Here is a 22293-nt window from a genome sequence, read left to right as displayed (position 1 = left end):
CTGCTGGCCACTTTCGGGGCACAGCGCGGAGTCAGGACAGGCAGGAAGTCTGCCTTAGCCCCCCCCCGCTGTGCCGCTGTCAGGGAGCCGCCAGAGGTAAGTCGGTGCCCCAACCCCGAGCCCCAACCACCTGCCCCAGCCCTGAGCCCCCCCAAACCTGGAGCCCCCTCCTGTACCCCAAACTCTACATTCCCAGCCCCATTCCAAAGCCCACATTCCCAGACGGAGCCCTAACCCCCCCATGCACCCCAATCCCCTGCCCCAGCCCAGCACCCCCTCCCACACCAGGAACCCCTCTGCCCCACCCCCCAGCCTGGAGCCCTTTCCTGCACCCAAAATCCCTCATCCCCAGCTGCACCCCAGAGCCCATACCCCCAGATGGAGTTCTCACCCCCCCTACACTCCAACCCCGTCTCAACTTGCAGCCTCCTCCCACAACCTGAACCCCTCATTCCCAGCCCCACCCCGGAGCTCTCATCCCCTCCTGCACCCCAACCCACTGGCCCAGCCCAGAGCCCTCCCACACCCTGAACCCCTTTGCCCCACCCCCAAGCCTGGAGGCTCCTGCTGCACCCAAACCCCTTATCCCAGGCCCCACCCCAGTGAGGGAGGGGGAATGTAGTGAGTGGGGGGCAGGGCCTCAGGGGAAGGGCCAGGGCCAGGGTATTCGGTTTGGTGTGATTAGAAAGTTGGCAACCCTACCTGGGTAGAATGCTAGCTGGAGATGCAGCAGTTCTGTAAATAGTTCTCTTAATAAAGAGCCAGTTTAGTTTTAGAAACATGGAGTCATCTCATGTTATAATTCAGCATGTACTATGTGACCGGTGAGTACATGTGATAACAATTTTGGCAGAGATTAAAGCCAAGTAAGAGTCAGTCCCAAGATTAAATTTAAATGAAAACTGCTCATTTTAATTCAGTCAAAATTAACACAAGTGGTATCTTTTGTTTTCCATTTTGTACCTCAGGTGAACCTTCCACAGTAAGATTATAATTGAAATAATTTAGCTCTTTTTCCTATGAAATACTCAAAGTGGTGGCTGAGAATACTTGCAATTAGACATTTGAGTTGTTTTGATTGGTCACACAAATTTTCTCCTCTAGTTGGATCACCTCTTAGTTTCCAGTGCTAGCATTCATGATTACAAGATTAAAACTTCCTTTTTTCAGAATATTTTGCTGCAATGTGTTAATATTTGCTCTTTTGGTGAATGCACCTGCCAGTAAATTTGTGAAAAAAACCCAACTGGGTGCAAATACAGAGGAAGCTAATTTGTTTAAAAATTTGAATCAGTGTTTGCAAAAAAGGAAAAAGTTTTTGAATTATTTACTGAATAATCTGGTGCGTTGAGGCCACTCAAGAAGATTGGGAAGTAAATGACTGTGGATAAAAATGACTGGAGTTCTTAAAACACAAAATGAAATAAATTCTGATTGTACTACTGGAGGGTACTTTTACATTTTAATAAAATAATAATTAAAAATCTTTATATCAAGCAACATCTGAAAAAAATAAACATAATCTTAATTTATTAAGGTATTATATGGGCTACTAACCTGATGAAATAATGTAAAAGGAGGAGACTTTGCTTTAATTATTCCTTATTCCTGCATGATCAGAGAACATCAGTAGCAGCATTTTTTATCATGTCTTTCCTTTCTAGCTCTCTGCATTCTACTAATCCATGCTGGCGCAGTGAAGAACTTCCAGTGTTTTTAAAAGCAACAGGTTGTCATGAGTTCAAAGTTATAAAATCAGGAGGACTAGCTGAATCCTAGATCATCTATTAATAGGAATGACAATCATATTAATAAAATGTTTTAATTTATATTTCATTAACTTTTAAAGATTGATATTGTTAGCTGTGGACACTGTGGGGAGCACTTTGATAGATCCTGTTAATAAAGGGTGAGGTTTGCTTTGAGTTCATCCCTCCACTCTCTGCTACTCTCACCGGCTCCTTTCTTTCTCTTTCCTCCCCTCCTTTCCACATCTATACTTTTTGGGCAAGCAGTCACTATTGCACTAGCAGCTTAGTGCCTTTGATACTGACATTATTTCATGGCAGCAGAAAATATGGCAAACAATTAATTTGTTATTTTAAATAAGTTATGCTTCCCTTTTTTGGTACAAACGGCAAGTGGTGGGTTATCCTCACTAATGCCATAGTGTAACCATATCAGTATCAAAGGGCTAAGTTGTGGCAGCAGCAGTGGAGATGTTCTGATGTTAGCATCTCAAGCCAATATTTGGAAAACCCTTTGGGAACTGGCCTGCTGGCCCCAAAGGTGCAGGTGATGGGAAAGGGAAAGACAAGACATGGAAGGAAAATAGCAAAGAGCAGAAGGGGGAAAACACATTTAAATTAGGCTCTAATTCAGCAAAACACTTAAGCAAGTGTCTAAACGCCATTGATTTCAATAAGACATAACTATGTTCTTAAAATTAAACATGCTTAATTTATTTGCTGAATCTTGGCCTCAATCAGGTAAATTAAAGTCCCTCTTACCCCCATTCCAGTTATCACTTACTGAGCTCAATCCTACAAGGTGCTGAGTACCCTCCACTCCCAATGATATCACTGGGGATGGAGGGTGCTTCGTACATTTCAGGGTCATCACTGTGGTATCTGAGTGCCCAGCAAATATTATCATAACCAAAATATACAAGCCCACAAGTGATCTAGCTTCCTCTTTATTTGCCTTAAAGAAGTTGGTTTGTTTTTGTTTTTTTTAATCTCTCTCTCCTTCACTTAGTAATATTTACCATAGTAACTTGGTGGTAAATACCACCATTTTATAAAGGTAATACCACACTTTAGAAAGTAACTTTGTCAGCCAATATATGCACAGTTCAGCTATACACCTAAGCAAGCCCAAGTCTATCTGTATATTGACTAACAAACATGCATTATCAAGTGTTATTACTTATGAATATACAACAATAGAGTTAGGAGGATTGAACAAAATCTATTTAACTTTGAATAATCCATACAAAATTAGAAAAAGAAAAGTAACAAGTGTACAATGTTTTAATTCAGACAATATACAGAATTGTACATTCTTACTCCATATGGCTTAAAAAATTAAATCTTTACCAGTAATGTGAGATACTGTACAATTCAAAAGAAACATATTTCAGATAAGCCATAAATACTAGAAAATACTGGATGTTTTACAAAACTTAGCACACCAGCTAAACAAACCAGACACCTAAGAATTATCCTAAATTGATATTCCTAAAAAATGTGAAATCATAACTTTTTTACACAGCTTAATAGATGTTATTGGAATAAATAAAAGAAGCCTGAAAAACTCCAGTTTTTATGTTCTTACTTAAAATCCTCAGATGGAATATTACAGTAAAATGCTGCTTTCTCGTTAATCATTGACGATGTATTCTGGTTAAAAATTACAAACACAAATACTTTCTTTATAAATCAAAAGTTAAGAAAATGACATAAGATTTTTGCATAATATAATTAACTCCGTATTACAAAAGGCAGATCAACAATTCTAGTCCACTGTAATACAACAATCATCTTCGGTCGGCTTATTGGAAATTGTGCAATGCATTAAAAGAATTTCTGTTTGTAAAGAATTCAACCTTTTATTGCATAATGAAAAAACTCTCAACTTTGTTTTGAATCCACAGTCACGCTCCCCCAAATCAAGTTCTTCATATTTTACGTTTTTTCCACTCTGGCTTGTTGTCTGTTTCATCTTCCTCTGATTCCACTTCTGCAAAAACTGCTTTTGGTTGAGTCCTAGAAAATATTAAGAAGCAGAATAATGATTAAACTACAGCTCTTCTATGCAGAAGTGAACACTTTCTTCTGTTATTCCCAAAAGAGAAAAAAATGTTATGGGCTTAATTATTTCATTTTAATCATGAAATAAAAATATTCACTACATTTCTATCAAATCACATAAATTTGCTGTTGTAAGGCAAAAAATGAATGAACGAGCAGATTAATGAATAAATATGCATATCTTGCAAGTTCTGTTTGCTCTTCAGCAGGCACTGTTATATGTGTTTTCAATTAATAAAATTAAGATATCAGAAGGGAATAAAGGGAGTTTAATATAAGGCTACAAAAACTGAGCTATATATTTTCACATTTCATGGTATTTTTTAAAATAAATCTTTCATACACTTTAGTTTGACAGCTGTCATCAAATGAAAACAAGAATAGCACAGTTTCTGACTAAGTCTACACATGAAAAAACAGCTCCTCTCCACAGAGACCATCCAGCACTACTGTAACATAATAAAAGTAATGATACTCATAGGAGAACATACTGTATCCTACACATAATCTTGAGCCTTTCTATCTGGACATTATTTGCTTGTAATTTAAATAACATACTTAAAAACTTTACAAAATATTCACTGACTATTTTTTAAACTAGAACAGTATCAAATAGTTTTTCACCAAACACTGCGTATGTTCAATTCTACTGTTTGGCTAATAGTTATTGATGGACTTATTCTCCACAAACTTATCTATTTCTTTTTTTAAACTCAGCTATACTTTTGGCCTCACAATAGCCTCTGGCAATGAGTTCTTCACACAATGCATAGTCAACCTGTGGAAGTATTTCTTTATGATTGTTTCAACTCTGCTGCCTATTAATTTCATCAAGTGAAGAGGTAAATGTCACTTCCGTATTCACTTTCTCCACACCATTCATGATTTTATAGACCTCTATCATATCCCCCCTTAGTTGTCTCTTTTCTAAGCTGAATGGTTCCAGTCTTTTTAAATTTCTCCTCATATGGAAGCCATTCCACACCCCTAATCATTTTCATTGCACTTCTCTGCAGCTTTTCCAATTCCAAAATATCTTTTTTTGAGATGAGGCCACAAGAACGGCATGCAGTATTAAAGGTGTGGGTGTTACATGGATTTGTATAGCAATGCTATCATATTTTCTTTTATCATCTATCCTTTTCCTAATGGTTCCTAACATTCTGTTAGCCTTTTGACTGTTACTGCACAATGAGCAGATGTTTTCAGAGGACTATCCACGATCTCTTTCTTGCAGGGTAACAGCTAATTTAAACCCCAAGGAAGAATAATTTAATTCACAATATGGTAAAAATCCTGTGTATTTGAGGGAGCAGGATAGTGTGATTTAAAATGTCACTGTAAAATGATATATGAAATATTGATAAGTTTGCTGAAACTTGTAAGATGTTCTGAGTCTACTAAAACAAAAAACTGCAGCACAATCTAGCAGTAACAACATCTAGGGAAAATGTGAAGAGGAAATCAAGTCTGCTTGCTATCGCATTTTTACAATTAGCATGAAATGACTTACTGGACTTGGTTCAACTGGCGTATAAACCTTCCCAACTCCACAGAATATATAACTGTGAATTGGAACACCTAGGATGATTGATTCATCTGACTGTTGTAAAGACATGAGCAAAGGAAAAATTCAGTTTTTGTTAAGCCATTATTAGCAGAAATCATTTAATTTAAACTTAAAATCATACCACTAGCTAGAAGTTGCCAGTGGTAGTAGGAGTTTGCTGCATGACTAACATTTATAGAAAAAAATATTAGAACAGGCTTATTACTTTAACATGTTTTCATTTCCAAGGGCTCCATGGTATATGAAAAGCTAAGACACTCTTTCTTCCTTCAGCCCTCTCATCAATTTTCATTTACTGAGCGACTGTCATAAAATCAAGCATCACCAGTTACCAAAGAAGTGCCACAATGGTCCTGAAATGCCACTTAAAGTTTATACAAAAAAGAGTTTAAAACGCAACAGGGAAAATATAGTTGTGTGTGTTACCACAATGCTCGTCTAAAAGCTCCACATATCTCTCTCTAGCAGAGATGGCTGGAGGATGACAATTTCATTTCACAACTTCACAGGAAAGACTACCTTGGACTCAGAAACCTTCCTGTTGAAAAAAAACAACCCGTTACTAACCTTTTGTAACTGTTGTTCTTCAAGCTGTGTTGCTCATGTCCATTCCATACTAGGTATGTGTACTCTACGTGCACAGTTGCCAGATATTTTTTCCCTTAGTGGTATCTGTAGGGCCGGCTTATGCGCTGGTATCAGGGATGCCGCTGGCCCTGCACCCTCTCAGTTCCTTCTTGCCAGGAATTCTGATGGAAGGATAGGAGGGCAGGTCATGGAATGGACATGAGCAACATATCTTGAAGAACAACAGTTATGAAAGTATCAGAGGGGTAGCCATGTTAGTCTGAATCTGTAAAAAGCAACAGAGGGTCCTGTGGCACCTTTAAGACTAACAGAAGTATTGGGAGCATAAGCTTTCGTGGGTAAGAACCTCACTTCTTCAGATACAAGAAGTGAGGTTCTTACATCTGAAGAAGTGAGGTTCTTACCCATGAAAGCTTATGCTCCCAATACTTCTGTTAGTCTTAAAGGTGCCACAGAACCCTCTGTTGCTAGTTATGAAAGGTTAGTAACTGTTTTTTCTTCTTCGAGTGCTTGCTCATGTTGATTCCATGCTAGGTGACTCACAAGCAGTATCCCAGGAAGTGGGCTTGGAGTTTACAGATGTGCTGATTGCAACACTGCTCTCCCGAAATTGGCAATCTCATGACCTGTTGGGTGATGGCATAGGGGGCCACGAAGGTGTGAACTGATGACCAAGTCATGGCTTTGCCAATGTCCTGGATTGGTATCTGCACGAGGAATGTTGCTGCTGAAGTCTGGGCTCTTGTAGAATGAGCTGTCATGATGGCCGGAGGCAGAACCTTTGCCTGCTTGTAGCAAGCCCAGATGCAGATGATTATCCAGGATGAGATTCTCTGGGATGACACCGGCAGACCTTTCATCCTATCCACCACTGCTACAAAAAGCTGTGTCGACCTGCAGAAGGTCTTAGTTCTTTCATTGTAGAAGGCCAGGTCCTGTCTAAGGTATGCAGCCGATGTTCCTCCTCGGTTCTGTGAGACTTTGGAACGAAGATGGACAGAAAAATGTCCTAGGTGTTATGGAACTGCGACATCACCTTTGGTAGGAATGCAGCTGGACCTTGTCCTTGAAGAACGCTGTATAAGGGGGTTCTGAAGTTAAGAATCTGATTTTGGAAACCCACCTAGCTGAAGTAATTGCCATAGGAAGGCAACCTCTCATGAGAGGAGCAATTTATTAACAGGACCACTTGTCAGGTGGTCTGTACTATGCCAATGCTGTGCTGAACCTGAGCCTGCGAACAGCCTTTGAACTGCCATACACTTTGTAAAAAGCTTTGGGGCTGCCGACAGACTGAAGGGGAGCACGGTGAACTGGTAGTGGTGTCGGCCCATCACAAACTGGAGGAACCACCTGTGTACATGGAAGATAAAAATATGGAAATATGCATCCTTTAAGTCGAGAGTGGCGTACCAGACTCCCGAATCCAGGGAGGAAATGATAGAGGCCAGGGAGACCATGCAGAACCTCAACTTCTTGAGATATTTATTGAGGCGATGCAGGTCCAGGAATGGCTCCAGGCCCCCTTTGGTTTTCAGGATTAGGAAATATCGGGAGTAAAACCCTTTCCCTCTCAAATCTCAAGGAACTTCCTCTACAGCCCCTTCAAGTAGGAGAGCTTCTACCTGTCATATGAGAAGTTGCTCATGAGAGAGGTCCATGAAGAGGGGTGGGAGGAAGGGGTGGATGAAAACTGCAGGGTATACCCAAGTGACACAGTACTGATCACCCAAAGGTCTGATGTTATGTGGGACCATGCAGCATAGAAGGGAAACAAGTGGTCCAAAAACAAAAGAGATCCTGTCTCGAGTTTGGTATGCTGTCCTCGGGCATACCCTCAAAAGGCCTGTCTAGACCCACTGGGGTATCTACTCGAACCTGACTGGGAGGCAGGGGCAGAAAGCATGGGCTGGTGATGTTTATACTCCTTCCCTTTTCTCTTATAGGAATCCTGTCTTGGTCTTGTTCCAATATGGCAACTCCTAAGGTCCTATAAAGGAAAGTGAAACTGTCTAGTAAGTCTTATTTTCATTGCCAAATTGATTTTAACTAACTTTAAAAAAAATTAAACCAGTCCTAATAAATCAATTTTTGTCAGTTTTTCGAAAAAATGGTTCTGTCAGAATGTAAGTAAAGAACTTTAAAAAATGTTTTAACTTCACTGTTTCCTTTAAATAATTCATTACCATAGCTAAGCAATATAGTTAAATAATATAGACCAGCAATTTTCCTATGAAAACATTCTTATTTTTTAAAAAATAGGTCAATCTTTTATTACAGCAATGTAATTTTATTTAATCTTCACTGCTAGTTTTGAGACTTTCAAAAAATAAATGTGGACTATAAGCTGTGTAATAGGTATGTTTCATAAAGCATTTCAAAACTAGTAAACGAGGAAAATAGTCTAATTTAAAATATTCTCCCATATCTGATTTATTTAAGTATGGCTTTTTCTTATTGTACTTTCAAATAAAAATGAAAAAAGTCTACCAAATACAGCAGATCAAGCCAGAACTATTGTGTTTCTATCCAGAGGCTTTTACATAAAGAGTAACTAATTAACATAAAGGTTTCTTTTCCTCTTTCCAGAAGACATCGTGCTGTTCTTTCAGAGAAGTTTAAAATGTCAAGAGGATCAGTCCCGATATTCTGACTGTAGAAGTCAGAGGTTAAAGCACAATCATTTTCCTCTAGTACTTAAAACCAGAGTGTATCATCCCAAATGTTTTCACTGCAATTTGAAGTTCATAGATCAAATTCTTTTAAATTATTGTTACTTATTGGATAGGATTCATTCACTAAAGAATAAAGCTGGCTTCAGGCAAATGGGGGTATGACTGTGAGGAGACATCACTTATATTATTTGTGACTAAGAATGTGAGGGTAAACCACAACTTGCTTGGCTCTGTGCCCACTGTTTATTATAAAGGAAAACCTCAAAGTGCAGTGTCAATTATAGCCATGACTTGATAATCTGACATACTTGTTAACCCTACCACTATGAATCAGGACCAGATGAACTCAAACCCAGTCATCACAATTACAGAATTATCAAAATTAAAGGAAGGGATCAGCAAAAAAACTTGGACCTAGTAGTCTCCTCTGTTTAAAATTATTTTAAAAACCAGGAATGGGGCAAAAGATTAAATATGTAGTGAGGGATTTTTTAGCTTATGTAAAGAATTTTCTATTTTTCTCATTAAGTGAATAATCACGCATGGGGAAATATATATATAAAAAAGCCTGGTCAAATAACAGATTGATAAATGGATTAAATTGTTAAATGGATTAAATTGGTAAATTACCGAATGACTGGAGGATAGCTAATGTGACGCCAATTTTTTAAAAGGGCCCCAGAGGTGATCCCGCAATTATAGGCCAGTAAGCCTGACTTCAGTACCGGGCAAACTGGTTGAAACTATAGTAAAGAACAAAATCATCAGACACATAGATGAACATAATTTATTGGGGAACAGTAAACATGGTCTTTGTAAACGGATATCATGCCTCACCGATCTACTAGAATTCTTTTGGGGGGGGGGGGGGTCAACAAGCATGTGGACAAGGGGGATCCAGTGGATATAGTGTACTTAGATTTTCAGAAAGCCTTTGACAAGGTCCCTCACCAAAGGCTCTTAAGCAAAGTAAACTGTCATGGGATAAGAGGGAAGGTCCTCTCATAGATTGGTAACTGGTTAAAAGATAGGAAACAAAAGATATGAATAAATGGTCAGTTTTCAGAATGGAGAGAGGTAAATAGTGGTGTCCCCCAGGGGTCTGTACTGCGATCAATCCTATTCAACATATTCATAAATGATCTGGAAAAAGGAGTAAGCAGTGAGGTGGCAAAATTTGCAGATGATACAATACTACTCAAGATAGTTAAGCCCCAGGCAGACTGCGAAGAGCTACAAAAGGATCTCTCAAAACTGGGTGACTGGGCAACAAAATGGCAGATAAAATTCAATGTTGATAAATGCAAAGTAATGCACATCAAGGGGTTCTAAATTAGCTGTTACTAAGAATCATTTTGGATAGTTCTCTGAAAACATCCACTCAATTTGCAGCGGCAGTCAAAAAAGTAAACAGAATGTTGGGAATCATTAAGAAAGGGATAGATAATAAGGCAGAAAATATCGCATTGCCTTTTTATAAATCCATGGTACGCCCACATCTTGAATACTGCGTGCAGATGTGGTCACCCCATCTCAAAACAGATATATTGGAATTGGAAAAGGTTCAGAAAAGGGCAACAAAAATTATTAGGGGTATGGAACGGCTGCTATCTGAGGAGCGATTAATAAGACTGGGACTTTTCAGCTTGGAAAAGAGACGACTAAGGGGGAATATGATAGAGGCCTATAAAATCATGACTGGTGTGGAGAAAGTAAATAAGGAAGTGTTATTTACTCCCCCTCATAACACAAGAACTAAGGGTCACCAAATGAAATTAATAGGCAGCAGATTTAAAAAACAAACAAAAGGAAGTATTTCTTCACACAACGCACAGTCAGTCTGTGAAACTCTTTGCAAGAGGATGTTGTAAAGGCCAAGACTATAACGGGGTTCAAAAAAGAACTAGATAAGTTCATGGAGGATAGGTCCATCAATGGCTATTAGCCAGGATGGGCAGGGATGTTGGTCCTAGTCTCTGTTTGCCAGAAGCTGGGAATGGGCAACAGGGGATGGATCACTTGATGATTACCTGTTCTGTTCATTCCCTCTTGGCTTATTAGCACTGACCCCCTACTTGGTAAGGCAACTCCCATCTTTTCATATGCTGTGTATTTATACCTCTCTACTGTATTTTCCACTCCATGCATTTGATGAAGTGGGTTTTAGCCTATGAAAGCTTATGCCCAAATAAATTTGTTAGTCTCTAAGGTGCCACAGGGACTCCTCATTGCTTTTGCTGATACAGACTAACATGGCTACCACTCTGAAACCTGTCTTAAAAATTAAGTTTCTTAAGCAGGGATAATGGTAGTTTCTTTGGCATTAAATTTATCGTTGACCAAGCTATCAAGCCAGCATGCTGCTGGCTATTGTCCAAGCTCTCCCCTCGCCCCCCACATCACTGTCTGGTGTGTAATCTAATAGCATTCTGGACTTACATCCTCCCCACTTCTCTGCCAGCTCTTTTCTTCCCCTGCAGCTACATTTTTAAACAATAAACCGTGACAAGATTTGCCCACCTGACACAGTGAGCCTTCTATAATACTACTTCATTTTAAAACTTTCATGTCTATTACATTACAGGTGTCAGGGATGAAACCCAATGTCTCATCAATGAAATTACTTAGCCAAATATACACGGGTGTACTTACGTATCTGATGGTATGAGTGGTCCTATCTACTTCTTTATGAAGGGATATTTATATATTTTAAGTAAAAATATCTGAATTTAGACTCAGAATAAATTTCATCTCAAGCACATGTGAATCTCCAAATAAGAAAAAAACAACCACCGTACTTGGCATCTCCATTACAGTAACCTTCACAGAATTATCCTTTTAAAGAGTACTTCTTTGGGGCTGGTATAGATGTTATAAAAGCTAATATTTCCCAGTTCAAAGTCAGCTTAGGTCAATGGAGACCAAGAACTGTTGCCTGATGATAGCTGTTCAATGGTCTCTGTGAAGTTGTACTCAGCTCAGAGGATCAGTGTCCACATCACAAATACCCATCCCTGTTAACATACTATGGGTAACTTTCAAACTCGGCTTTTCTTAATCATCTTCTCATTACAGAAATAAAACTTACATAGTGGCAGCATTGTCTAAAAGCATTGGACTGGGAGTCAAGAAACATGGCTTCTGCCCTTGGCTCTGCGTGCTATGTAATCTTGAGCAAGTCATTTAATCTTTCTATACCTCATTTTCTCCAGTTGTGAAATTGGATTATTGATACTTACCTTCTTTTGTGGCGCATTTGTACATCTACAGATGAAAAGTGCTAGTTAAGAGTTAAATAATAATAAATAATAATTTGAAAAAAAAAATTTTGCAGTGGCAATTTTTTATAAACAAAAATTATAAACAGAAAATGTGGGATATTGTTTTAGAATCTTACAAGTAAGCAAAGAGTTGAGGGAGTTTATTCCATAGTTTAAATGCCCTTATGTGTAATGTATATGCACCAGACACACACATATTATGCATTGAATATTGCTGGTATAAAAGTTTATGGGCAAGAATTAGACATGGCAATGTAACTCATAAGTGGCAAAAAGTATATTCTACAGGTCAACCCTGACTCCTGCCAGTTAAATCATTATACCACTACAAGCACTCATGTTTTTGTTTATGCCCCATTTTGGAGCACTTATTTTAGGGAAAAAAACTATTTTTAGTATCCTTCCTCCTATAAAGCCAAGCTAACTTAAGTAGATGCACAGGTCTTGTAACATGGGTCTGGCTTTTAGCACGTATACATACCTACATGATTGTGTAATGTGAATCTTTAAAAATCTTGAAAATATTAATACATCCACATCACACCATGCTATTTATGACACACATTTTAGAAGAACATCTACTTTAGAAAGTGTTAGAGATTTTAAAAATATGTATTGGTACTATTGTAATTCTTCACCTATAAAGCCAGGATTACTAAGTACCGTGAAGTTTAACTGTAACAGAATTAGGATCATGAGAAACAGTAAGTTTAGAAAGCTTTAAAATAGTATTCTAGCACTAAAAGGTTAGTTTTTAAAAATGGAAATTGTAAAAATTTATACTTTTAACAATTTGATGTGTTATACACACTGCCTTCATATCAGAGCTCTGACATACTCTTAGTTTATATATTATTGGCAATAATCCAGAAAAGGCAGAGAATGCTGTTAAAAATGTATATTTTCTGTTTATATCAAACTCCCAATGGCTTTAAGAAATATTGCTTGTATTTTTTAAAATTGTTTCCTTACTTAGAATAGGCTGGAGCAACCCAGTAGGGGTTATCCTCAGCTTCCTTTGCATGTCGTAAAATGGCCTCTCGGGGGTTGCTATCATCAGTCTTATCCAGTGCAATATTCTTGACTATGTATGATGACAATGTACCTCCATGAGTTCCAACACGGCCCCCACGACCTATAATTAAAAAAAAAAAAATATTTGAGAGTGAGAGTAATGAACACATAGACAAAATGTGAAGTACTGTGTGTGTAACACTGATCTAGTAGTGTACTGAACTTACATATTACTATAAAGAAACGAGATGTGGAAAAGAAAAGAAAATAGCATTTAGAGTTGCATTCACAACAGTGTTCTATTGAATACTTTATGGGCCTAAACAAAAAGTTAGTCGTTATTATTTATTTGTATGGAAGCAGCACCCCAGCCATTGTACACACACATAATAAAGACAGAATTCCCAGTCCCAAACAACTTATAATGTAAATATAATTTAATGAGCAAAACTACTTATAGAACTCTGAAATAAGTTTCCCATTTACTTATAACAATCTAAAAAGACTAAATATGGGTTACCTGGTCCTGCTACTGGAGGTTCTGGTTTGTGAGATTTCAGGGGATCCAGCCTATCCTTTTCCAACTGTTTCCTGGTACTTCGTTGCCGTGGTTCACGAAACATTGGAAGGGCATGAGCTAAAGAGAAGATTCACAGTTTAGGAAAACAATTCTAAATGTTAGCAACCACATTGACATCTCTAACCCTATGGGCCAGATTGCTTTTGACCCTTACATGGAGAGGATGCCACCCCTTGTGCAACGCCAGGGATGTCATTCTTACATACCTCCACATTGGCTTATCACAGTAGATTTTATAGGGCTTTGTCATGTCTGTTTTTAAAAGTCTAAAGCAACCAGATTTCCACAACTTCTCCAAGGACTATTCCCTAGTCTAATAAATTGCCTGCGCAATTTACACTTATTTAGCTCATTCCTCTGTTGGGTCGGCCCACCAGTTGCCTGATCAACCACTTGTTCTTTTCTGAACTTCCAATTTTTCTACATCTTTCTAATATTGGGTGCTGAGACATCAAAATTCCAGGCACAGTCTTACAGCAAAGTGACAGACGGGGGATTATCACCTCCCTGATCCAAGTTGTGATGCACTTCTGCATATGTTGCCAAAATCAATTTTCCCCAAGAAACGAGGTAAATGTGGGTTGGCAGGACCTAATTACTGCGGTCAGTATTTGGCCAGGACACCAGAATTTAACACCTCTTGAGAAAGTTGCCCTGGTATTTTTAATGGCCACAAATTGTCAGTGTGTTGTTCTTAACCTCTCAACAAAAAGACAGTATCTTCAGCAGCACAGTAGCCTCTATTGTGGGGGCACTGGCTCTATACTGAATCAGAACTATCCACTGAATCATCATTATCTTTTTCCGAGTTATTCTGGGAGGTCTGCTTAATTTATTAGACTTAATGAAATCACAACCCAGATGATATGGCTGTGGATCTTTAGGAATGAATGTTTAGAGTTTATTTTTGCAGACTTCATGAAGTATGAAGTGTCTGAACAGTTTGTCGGCAAGTAATGAGCTTGATCAGTTTGCATAGGGCATTTGAGGTGACCAATGTACAGACCCAAGATTTTGCCATATGTGGAGTCAAGCTTGTTTGAGGAAAATCCAGCTGAGTAATAATATGCCTGTATTTTAAAAGTAACATCTAATCCCTAAAGTGGCATTCCTGCATTTTAAGCAATCAGTATATGCAATTCTGAAATTCAAATATGGTTTGTTGTGCTTTCTTGGTAAAACAATGCTTTATGTTCCCTGTAAGGAAGGGGCTTCTGAAAAAATTCCAAACAAGCAACAAACCTACAAAAAAACTGTCAAGTGAAACTCTCAAATTCTATCAGTTTAGAAACATTTTCAATGCATTACTTTGTATGGATCTATTCTTACTAGGTTTCCACATTTATGTGCAAGAAAGAACCAGACAAATCCTCATGATAAAGTTAATATTTTCAAAAACTAGAGAAATCCAAACTTTGGCACCCAATGGTGGGATTTTTAAAAGCTCCTAAGTGATTCAGAGGCTGTGGTCCCTCTGGATTTTTAGGCTCCAATTTTTGAAAATTTGCATAATTGAAGCACTTTCGAATGCAAACATTGATGAATGAAAGTATAGACACTATTTCTATTATAGGCTGTTCGATGTTACAGTTAAGGTTGCCTAAAATTACCCATTATAAAACCCCTCTTTTCATGCACTTATAACTCTGCCAAACTAACTGTTGAGGGGGGAAATTTTCCTTCCTGAAATTTGGAAAGTTTCAGTAAATATGGGTTAGCTCCTTCCAAGAGTGAGGTTCCGGAAAAATAGGTAATTTTGCCAATGTTAACAATTTTTTTGACCATTTTTTTGAACAGTACTAGCATCTTCACAGTTTTTAGTAGAAACTTGATATTTTGCAGGAGGGTAGTTCTGAGTGATGTTTTATCTGTTCAGATAAAAATTCCACATATCTTTGGCTGAGTTCTAAGACCTGGAAAATCACCACTTCCATATTTTTAGTAGAATGTCTTCAAGACTTGTCCTTTAAGTCTGTGAACATTCTATTGGTACTGTGTATGCTCCCAAGTGTCAGAGATCTGCATCAACCTGCACAGACCACCTTAATCCTGTCTTTCCCTGAATTCTAAGTTTTTATCTTTGCAATCTCAAAGTATTTTTCATGGAGTTTTTTGTATGAAATATATATAAACTTTAAAAGGCCAGCCTGGCTTTCTGAAGGAAAACTTTAGCCCATCCAGAATTTCATCTGATCAAGTCTGTATTTGCACCTTGTAAATAATGATATTAACAACTATACAGGGTATATGCAAGAATATTTTCATTTGATGTGTAGTATGATGGACTGCTTCTGGGCTATACCTAGTCTCCTATGAAGTGTAAAAATAATGCGCAATATGGTGATAATTTGACTTTTTGAGATGGGGAAATATAAAGGTAAAAGCCTGAGAAATGAATAAGGGTCACCTTATAAATATATGTTTAAATTACTTACGTGTTATAATGTAATCCTGTGTAAGAGTCTCTGCCTGTCTGGCTTTTCGTTTTGTTTTAACCACACATAATTTTGCTCCCCTAGGATAAAAAATAAAGTGGCTTAATTTATTTCATTATAATAGAAGTAGAAAGTGTTTGTTCAAGATAAAATTCCTGCCAGGTTGAATAGTACTTTTACAAATGTATGACTACATTTGTGTGTATGCATGTAAGGGAGGCTCGAGAGGTTGAGTAAATTGTTATAATGTGGCTTAAAGTCAGAGGTGGAAATGAATGTGATAGTTTCATCTTATACTTTGCTTGTCCACAGCCCAAAAAACACCACACAGTTTGCAACTATTTAGCCCAATTATCCTCATTAAGCAGCAGAGTATTGGTGGTCTGAATGGAGATGCCCTGACAGAACTATGGGGCAAAGCTTGCATAGGTCTTGTTGGAAGTAACTTAAATTGTAACTGACAAATTGGTGCACTCTCTCTCTTTATATAGCTATATATCTGTGAAGGAAAAGGAAAAAATGAAACCAGGAAACTATCACAGACAAGAGTGCACCTCTTCCATTCAGACTTCAGGGCTGGAATCGTCCTGCATTTTACATGACCACCTAGTTACATTAAGACAGCTCTGCACTGTGAGCATCTTTTGAATTTAGAGGCAAGGTTCCTCCATTACAGGATGTCTCCCATGCATGTAGAGAAGAGAAAACACAATAATTTGTTTAGGTAGGAGCAGGAACCCAGGCTCTGATGTAAAATCACTACAAAGCTCTCAAAAATATACACAGAAAGAAAAAATTAAACCTGGGTCCCAGAAATCTTGGGAACCTGAGCTTGTCCCCACAATCAAGCATTCAGGTTACAATCAGCATCCGATATGAACTAAATTTGAAATTTAGAGTATAATACTCCTTTGGCTGCTAGAGAGAGAAGCATCTGAGCATGCAGATGAACAAATCTTTATACGTACAGGAGGGAAAGGATAATCAGAAAATCAGTTGCGCTCTCCCCATCTGCCAGCAGGAAAGTGTGCTGGAGTGGCAGAAAAACTATGAGATGATGACGTTAAATTCCAAACAAGGCAGTGTCTTTAAATTCATCCTGCCACTCTCAACTGCTAGCTTCCTTTTTCATTAATTGCTTCTGCCTTTCCATCCTTTAAGTATGCAGTCACCGGCCATGGGCAGCAAAGAAAGTGAAACAGATGGGAAATTCTCTCATTCCATTCCTCACCTCTTCTCAAGTTTGGGTTTTCAACATAACTGCACAGACCACTGAAATTCAAACTAAGAGTTGGACTCCTAAACAAAATGCTACTTCAGAAAAACAAGTATGACTACATTAAACAGTCTTTTTACAAACACCACTTCAACAGTCTTTGGGGACTGTGAGGGATATGCTAGCTGGGCATTCCTAATGCAGTTTCCACATAGTACACTGATGGAACCTCATGGAAAGTATTCAAAACCTCAGATAAAGTTCCAAATTTTAATATCCAAGTATACAATGGAATCAGAGGCTCAATGGAAAATGCACTGCTTCTGAAAATCATATGCTACTATTTTTGACTCACTGCCTCACAAATGATCATAAACTAATTTCCTCACCTTTTAATATGGTCAGTCTCAGGTTGAGAAAAAAAACATGGTTTTAATGATAATAATGTAATTATTAAATACCTCTGGCTTTTGACTGGATCATAGTATACTTTAGCCAATCCATTTCCTGTACCAACCATGATCTGGTTTAGCTTGGGATGCCAAAGACAACGCACAACACTCTGAAATAAAATTACATATTGATATTGAATCAGTGTTTTTGTGTCTCAAACCATTTAGCTCTTGAAATTAGATATAGCATACAACTTTGCGAGGGTTTTTTTAAGTAATTAATTAAGCCCTTGTCCTGAGTCTTACTTCATATAGTCTTTCTTCCATATAGAACTAAAACTTTCACACGCAATGCTGCTCTCTCACTCATTGACTCTGCAACAACTTAAAAACAGTCAGTTTTCATTCTGATTTCTTCGTTCCCCAGGATGTCCTAAAGAACTAATCCAATTTCAGTCTCTGCCTGTAGTGAATGTCTCAGCCTATACTCCTGGGATGATACCTCCACCCCTATTTTGATCAGTACACAAACTGATTTTAGACTGTCAGCGCCTTAGTAGCTTGTTGTTTTACACATACAACATATTCATCCACATGACATATCACCAGGTATGCTCTAGTTCTAACAGAAATTAATTCAGGGAAGTCCTATGGCCTGTGTTATACAGGAGATCAGAATAAATAATCACAACAGTTCCTTTTGGCTTTATAATCTATGAAACTATGAAAACTAGATTTCAGTTTGAATTACAAACCCAAGATGAAAAATCTCTTTGAAAGGTCAAGATGGTTGACTGAGGAGGTAAATAAAGCAAAGACCACTATTTACTATGAGGGACAACAAATCTTAATGTTCACCTAAACAACAGACTTTATGTATTTAGATAATTGGAGTGTGCTTGTTGTTTGAAAGATAACTACCTTATAAAGGGATAAATAAACTCTAAGACTGAGGGTTATAGTGTTGACAGGACTTGTATTAACTATCTAATAAATGTATCTAGAGCTAAAAGGATTCATGCTCATGTTATTATTTCATTGAAATGTGCTCAATCATCTTTCATAACCTCCTTCCCAAGCCTACTGTTCCACCTTGCCCAAGAGAACCTTTCAACCTGGACTAATCATTTGTTTATTAAATTATATTTATATATCTACTGAGATGGGGCCATGAGAAAGAGTGCTTTTGCATAAAATAGCTTATACAAGCCACAGAACAGGTGTTCACTTTAGTTTTAACAAGAGAAGTCTAACAATTTAAATTATAGTAGGGAGTGTAAATGAAATACAATACTGTAACTTGGGAGACTGGAGACATTTTAGGGAGTTACTATATTACTTCTGTGACCTTTAAGTGAATGGCTATATATTCCCCCATTGCCAATATAAGCCTTCCACCACCCCCAATATTTCCCTGTCCCAATCCCAATTTTCCTTCCCATACCTGGCCTAGCCCTAATATAATTTCGTTTGGATGTTAAATATGAGCCACATGCTAATATGCTAGTGGAATGCCTGATCCTGAAAAACCATAAATCTATTAAGCCCTAATCAGTTGGACCTTCTTTTGGCTATAAGATAAATACAGGCTTTTCTCAATTATTTATTGAGAAACAGGTTTCACAGTGCCGAGCCTGAATGGAGTGGCAGTTAATAGAGCCTGAAACATCCCTAATATAAATCTCATCCCACACATCACACAGACACAATAGTTTAAAAAAATGACACCTCTCCAGGCTTCCAGAGGTATGCAAGGTTAAATATACAACCATATTAAAGGTCAAAGCTCATTTTACAGGTAGCAACTAGTAAGGATGTAAAGTTAAATTTCTTGAAGTTCAGCATCACCATAATCCGTCACTTGCTATAACAAGTTACCAATGCAGTCAATGTAGGCCTGTTAATAAGCTGTTTATTTAAAAAAAACACAATTCTTATTTGTTGCAATATCAGTTATTACTCAAATGCGACAGTAATTCTAAAACACACACAGCTAATAGCAGAATACAAGGTTAAAGGTAAGTGGCCTTTTCGTTTATTAATATTTATTGCCTGTGTTTAGCCAGCCTTTAAAAACTTTGTAGTTAATGCAGTTCACCACTTTCTTCTGTCAAGTAAATGTATTTTATAGCATGGTACTGGATACCAGCCAACAAAAACAAATCTTGAGACATTGTGGCTCACGCACTGATGGGAGTTGCTACAATTCTAGTTTGTCAAACATGCACAGCACACTTAAAAACACTGTGGCACGTGTTTCAGAGCAGGCAGAAGAAACTGCCATAAAACACAGCATTATAAATCTTCTGAAACAATAAAATGTCTCCAGAATGTAATTTATTCAAAACTGAGCGGATACAAGCTCTGAACAGTCAAGTAACTTTACTATATCACTGGTGTATAAATCTACTTTACAACACGGACAAAAAATACTCTTGGTGATTTTTAGGATCATACCAGAAGTATACACTACCCTGAAAGACTAAAATACTGAATCCTAGGGACTAAATCTTTATAAGTCTTCATACAAGTAGTCCCACTGAAGTCAATTGTGCAAATACGGACTACTCAAATGACGGAACATTGCAGGCTTGAGCACTAAATATGTGAAGATAGTAGGAGAAAATCCTCACATTATAAAGAATTTAATTAGTAACCACGGCATATATCCTGACTCAGAGTTAACTTGCCTTTTACTCTTAGAGTTAATTTAGAATTTTAGTAGGTAGGTGTTTAGTGAGCAACCTAAACTAAGAATATATTAAAGCACAGGCACTTTAGTCCTGAAACCAAGGGACCCCGCTCCTGAAGTCATATGATGAAGTCAGAATCTCAGCTTTCATTTAAAAAAAATCCCACCCTAATTTTCTAGCCCTCATGCCTGCAAAGAAAAGATTGAAAATGTGTATCGAGCATGAGAATGTGAGCCTGAGTCCACAGACAGCCTGAAACAATAGCTCTGAAAGGTATGCACTTCCCTATGAATCTCTATGTCGTGATAACTCTACAACTCACTGTTCTTGGGAACTCTGCCACTCCATCCCAAAAGTGTGTATGTGGCAGGAGGAGAGTACAGGAGGCCTGACCCATGCAGATACAACCCCGGCTCCAATCCACTGCCCCTGCTTTGCTGGAAGAGAATGGAGGCCATGGCACAGGGGCAGGGCAAGGCTATAAGGAGCCTCTCATCATGGTGTGTGTAGGACCCTGGTGTGCTTTAATCCAGCCCTGCCCTAAATTCCATCTAATTTTAAAATCAATGATTTTTTTAAAAAAATCCTGCTTTATTTTAACATTTAGTCTTTGCAATGGCATCAAACACGGCAGCTGGTGCTTAGTTTCAACTACACCCAAGAGACAGTTGAGTTCAGGCTGGAAGTCATAACCACAGTAATTAGCAGCAAGTTACAAGATCTCACTGCACTTAGGTGATTTTATTTCTTAGCAGAGAAGTAAAACAGAAGGAGGCAATTAGATTGACAGTGCTTTGTAAAAACAAGCACAAAGTACTGGATTAACCACTACTAGTATGGGCTATATAGAGATACAGATTAACAGCTTTCTAGATTCAAAGTGAAACTATGGGTACAAATACAATAATTAACAACTGAGTACAAAAATTTGTTTACAGCCAGATTTAACTGACTGTTTCTTGCTATAATTAAAATTGAATAACCTCAAAGCATCATGGATTCTGAAGTTTTACAAAGTCTCTTAAACCCATTTCCTAGCTCAGCAGTGTGAAAGTTGGTGTTGCTTTCTTTAAAGTACTCCTCTTTGCATAGTACATGAAAAGAATGCTTATTGATGACAAACAATAATCCTGAAACATACAATGCTGCTTTGTGCAGAAGTCCTTTATATAAGAAAAGGATTCCTATAATAGTGCAATCTCTGATAAATACATCTACAGGATATCACAAGCTGAAGTACTGGATACAGGCCCAAGACCCTTTGCTAATTTTTATCTAGAACACTGAGTCAAAACTACATTTAACGATCCTGAACATATCCAAACCAAATCCCAAGTCTGATAATCCCCTTTCTGCAGAGGTGGGGGGGTGGGGAGAGGTCTCAGCACCATCTGCATGGAGAGCCGTGAATGAGGGAAGAAGGAAGACTCTCCCAACTCCTATCCATTCAACAAACAAGAGTAGATCCAAAACTAAAGAAACCAGATTTACAGAAGATGATGCTGTGTGTGCACTACAGCTGAAAAAACTACCAACAAAGAACAATTAGTAAGTCTGCATTAGGCTACATTAATCAAGACTGTTGCTACTGAGAAGCCGATGATTAATGATGGGGAAGCAGCAGTTTATTCAGTTAAGGCTATGATTTAATCATAGCTATTTTTAGTAAAAGTCTTGGACAGGTCATGGGCAAGAAACAAAAAATCAGTGCCCGTGATCTGTCCATGACTTATACCATAAATACCCCTGATTGAATCGGGGGGGGGGGGGGCATGCCTCTACTGGGGGGAGGGGAGAGCCCACAGCACCAGCGGCCGGGGATGGAGCCCCGATGGGGCCCTTGGCAGCAGCTGCGGGGAGAGGTGTGGGGAGAGGAGCCCTGGGGGGCCTGCAACACCAGCTGCTGTGGGGAAGCCCCGGGAGGGCGGTAGCTGCTCCAGTTGCCGCTGTGGGGGAAGCCCCATGGGGCCATCGGCTGCTCTGGCCACTGCCATGGAGGAGCCCAAGGGCCAGCTGTTGCTCCCGCCGCCCCCAGGA

General features: G+C 38.4%; 1 protein-coding gene across 1 annotated transcript in view; it reads right to left on the bottom strand.

Annotated features, from left to right (window-relative positions):
• Positions 1-657: 657 nt before the first annotated feature.
• The window catches only part of WDR70 (WD repeat domain 70), a 252518-nt gene continuing 230882 nt past the window's right edge, over positions 658-22293 (bottom strand). The window contains exons 14-18 of the mRNA XM_034773141.1: positions 17633-17733; positions 15956-16035; positions 13461-13577; positions 12899-13061; positions 658-3767 (exon numbers count right to left, since the gene is read on the bottom strand). Coding sequence (XP_034629032.1) covers positions 3680-3767; positions 12899-13061; positions 13461-13577; positions 15956-16035; positions 17633-17733 — 549 coding nt within the window. The 3' untranslated portion in view covers positions 658-3679. The remainder of the gene's footprint in view (positions 3768-12898; positions 13062-13460; positions 13578-15955; positions 16036-17632; positions 17734-22293) is intronic.

This window comes from Trachemys scripta, chromosome 6 (assembly GCF_013100865.1).
Source record: "Trachemys scripta elegans isolate TJP31775 chromosome 6, CAS_Tse_1.0, whole genome shotgun sequence".
NCBI lineage: Eukaryota > Metazoa > Chordata > Testudines > Emydidae > Trachemys > Trachemys scripta.
Note: the sequence above shows the minus strand (reverse complement) of the source record. Positions and strands in the feature narration are given on the sequence as shown.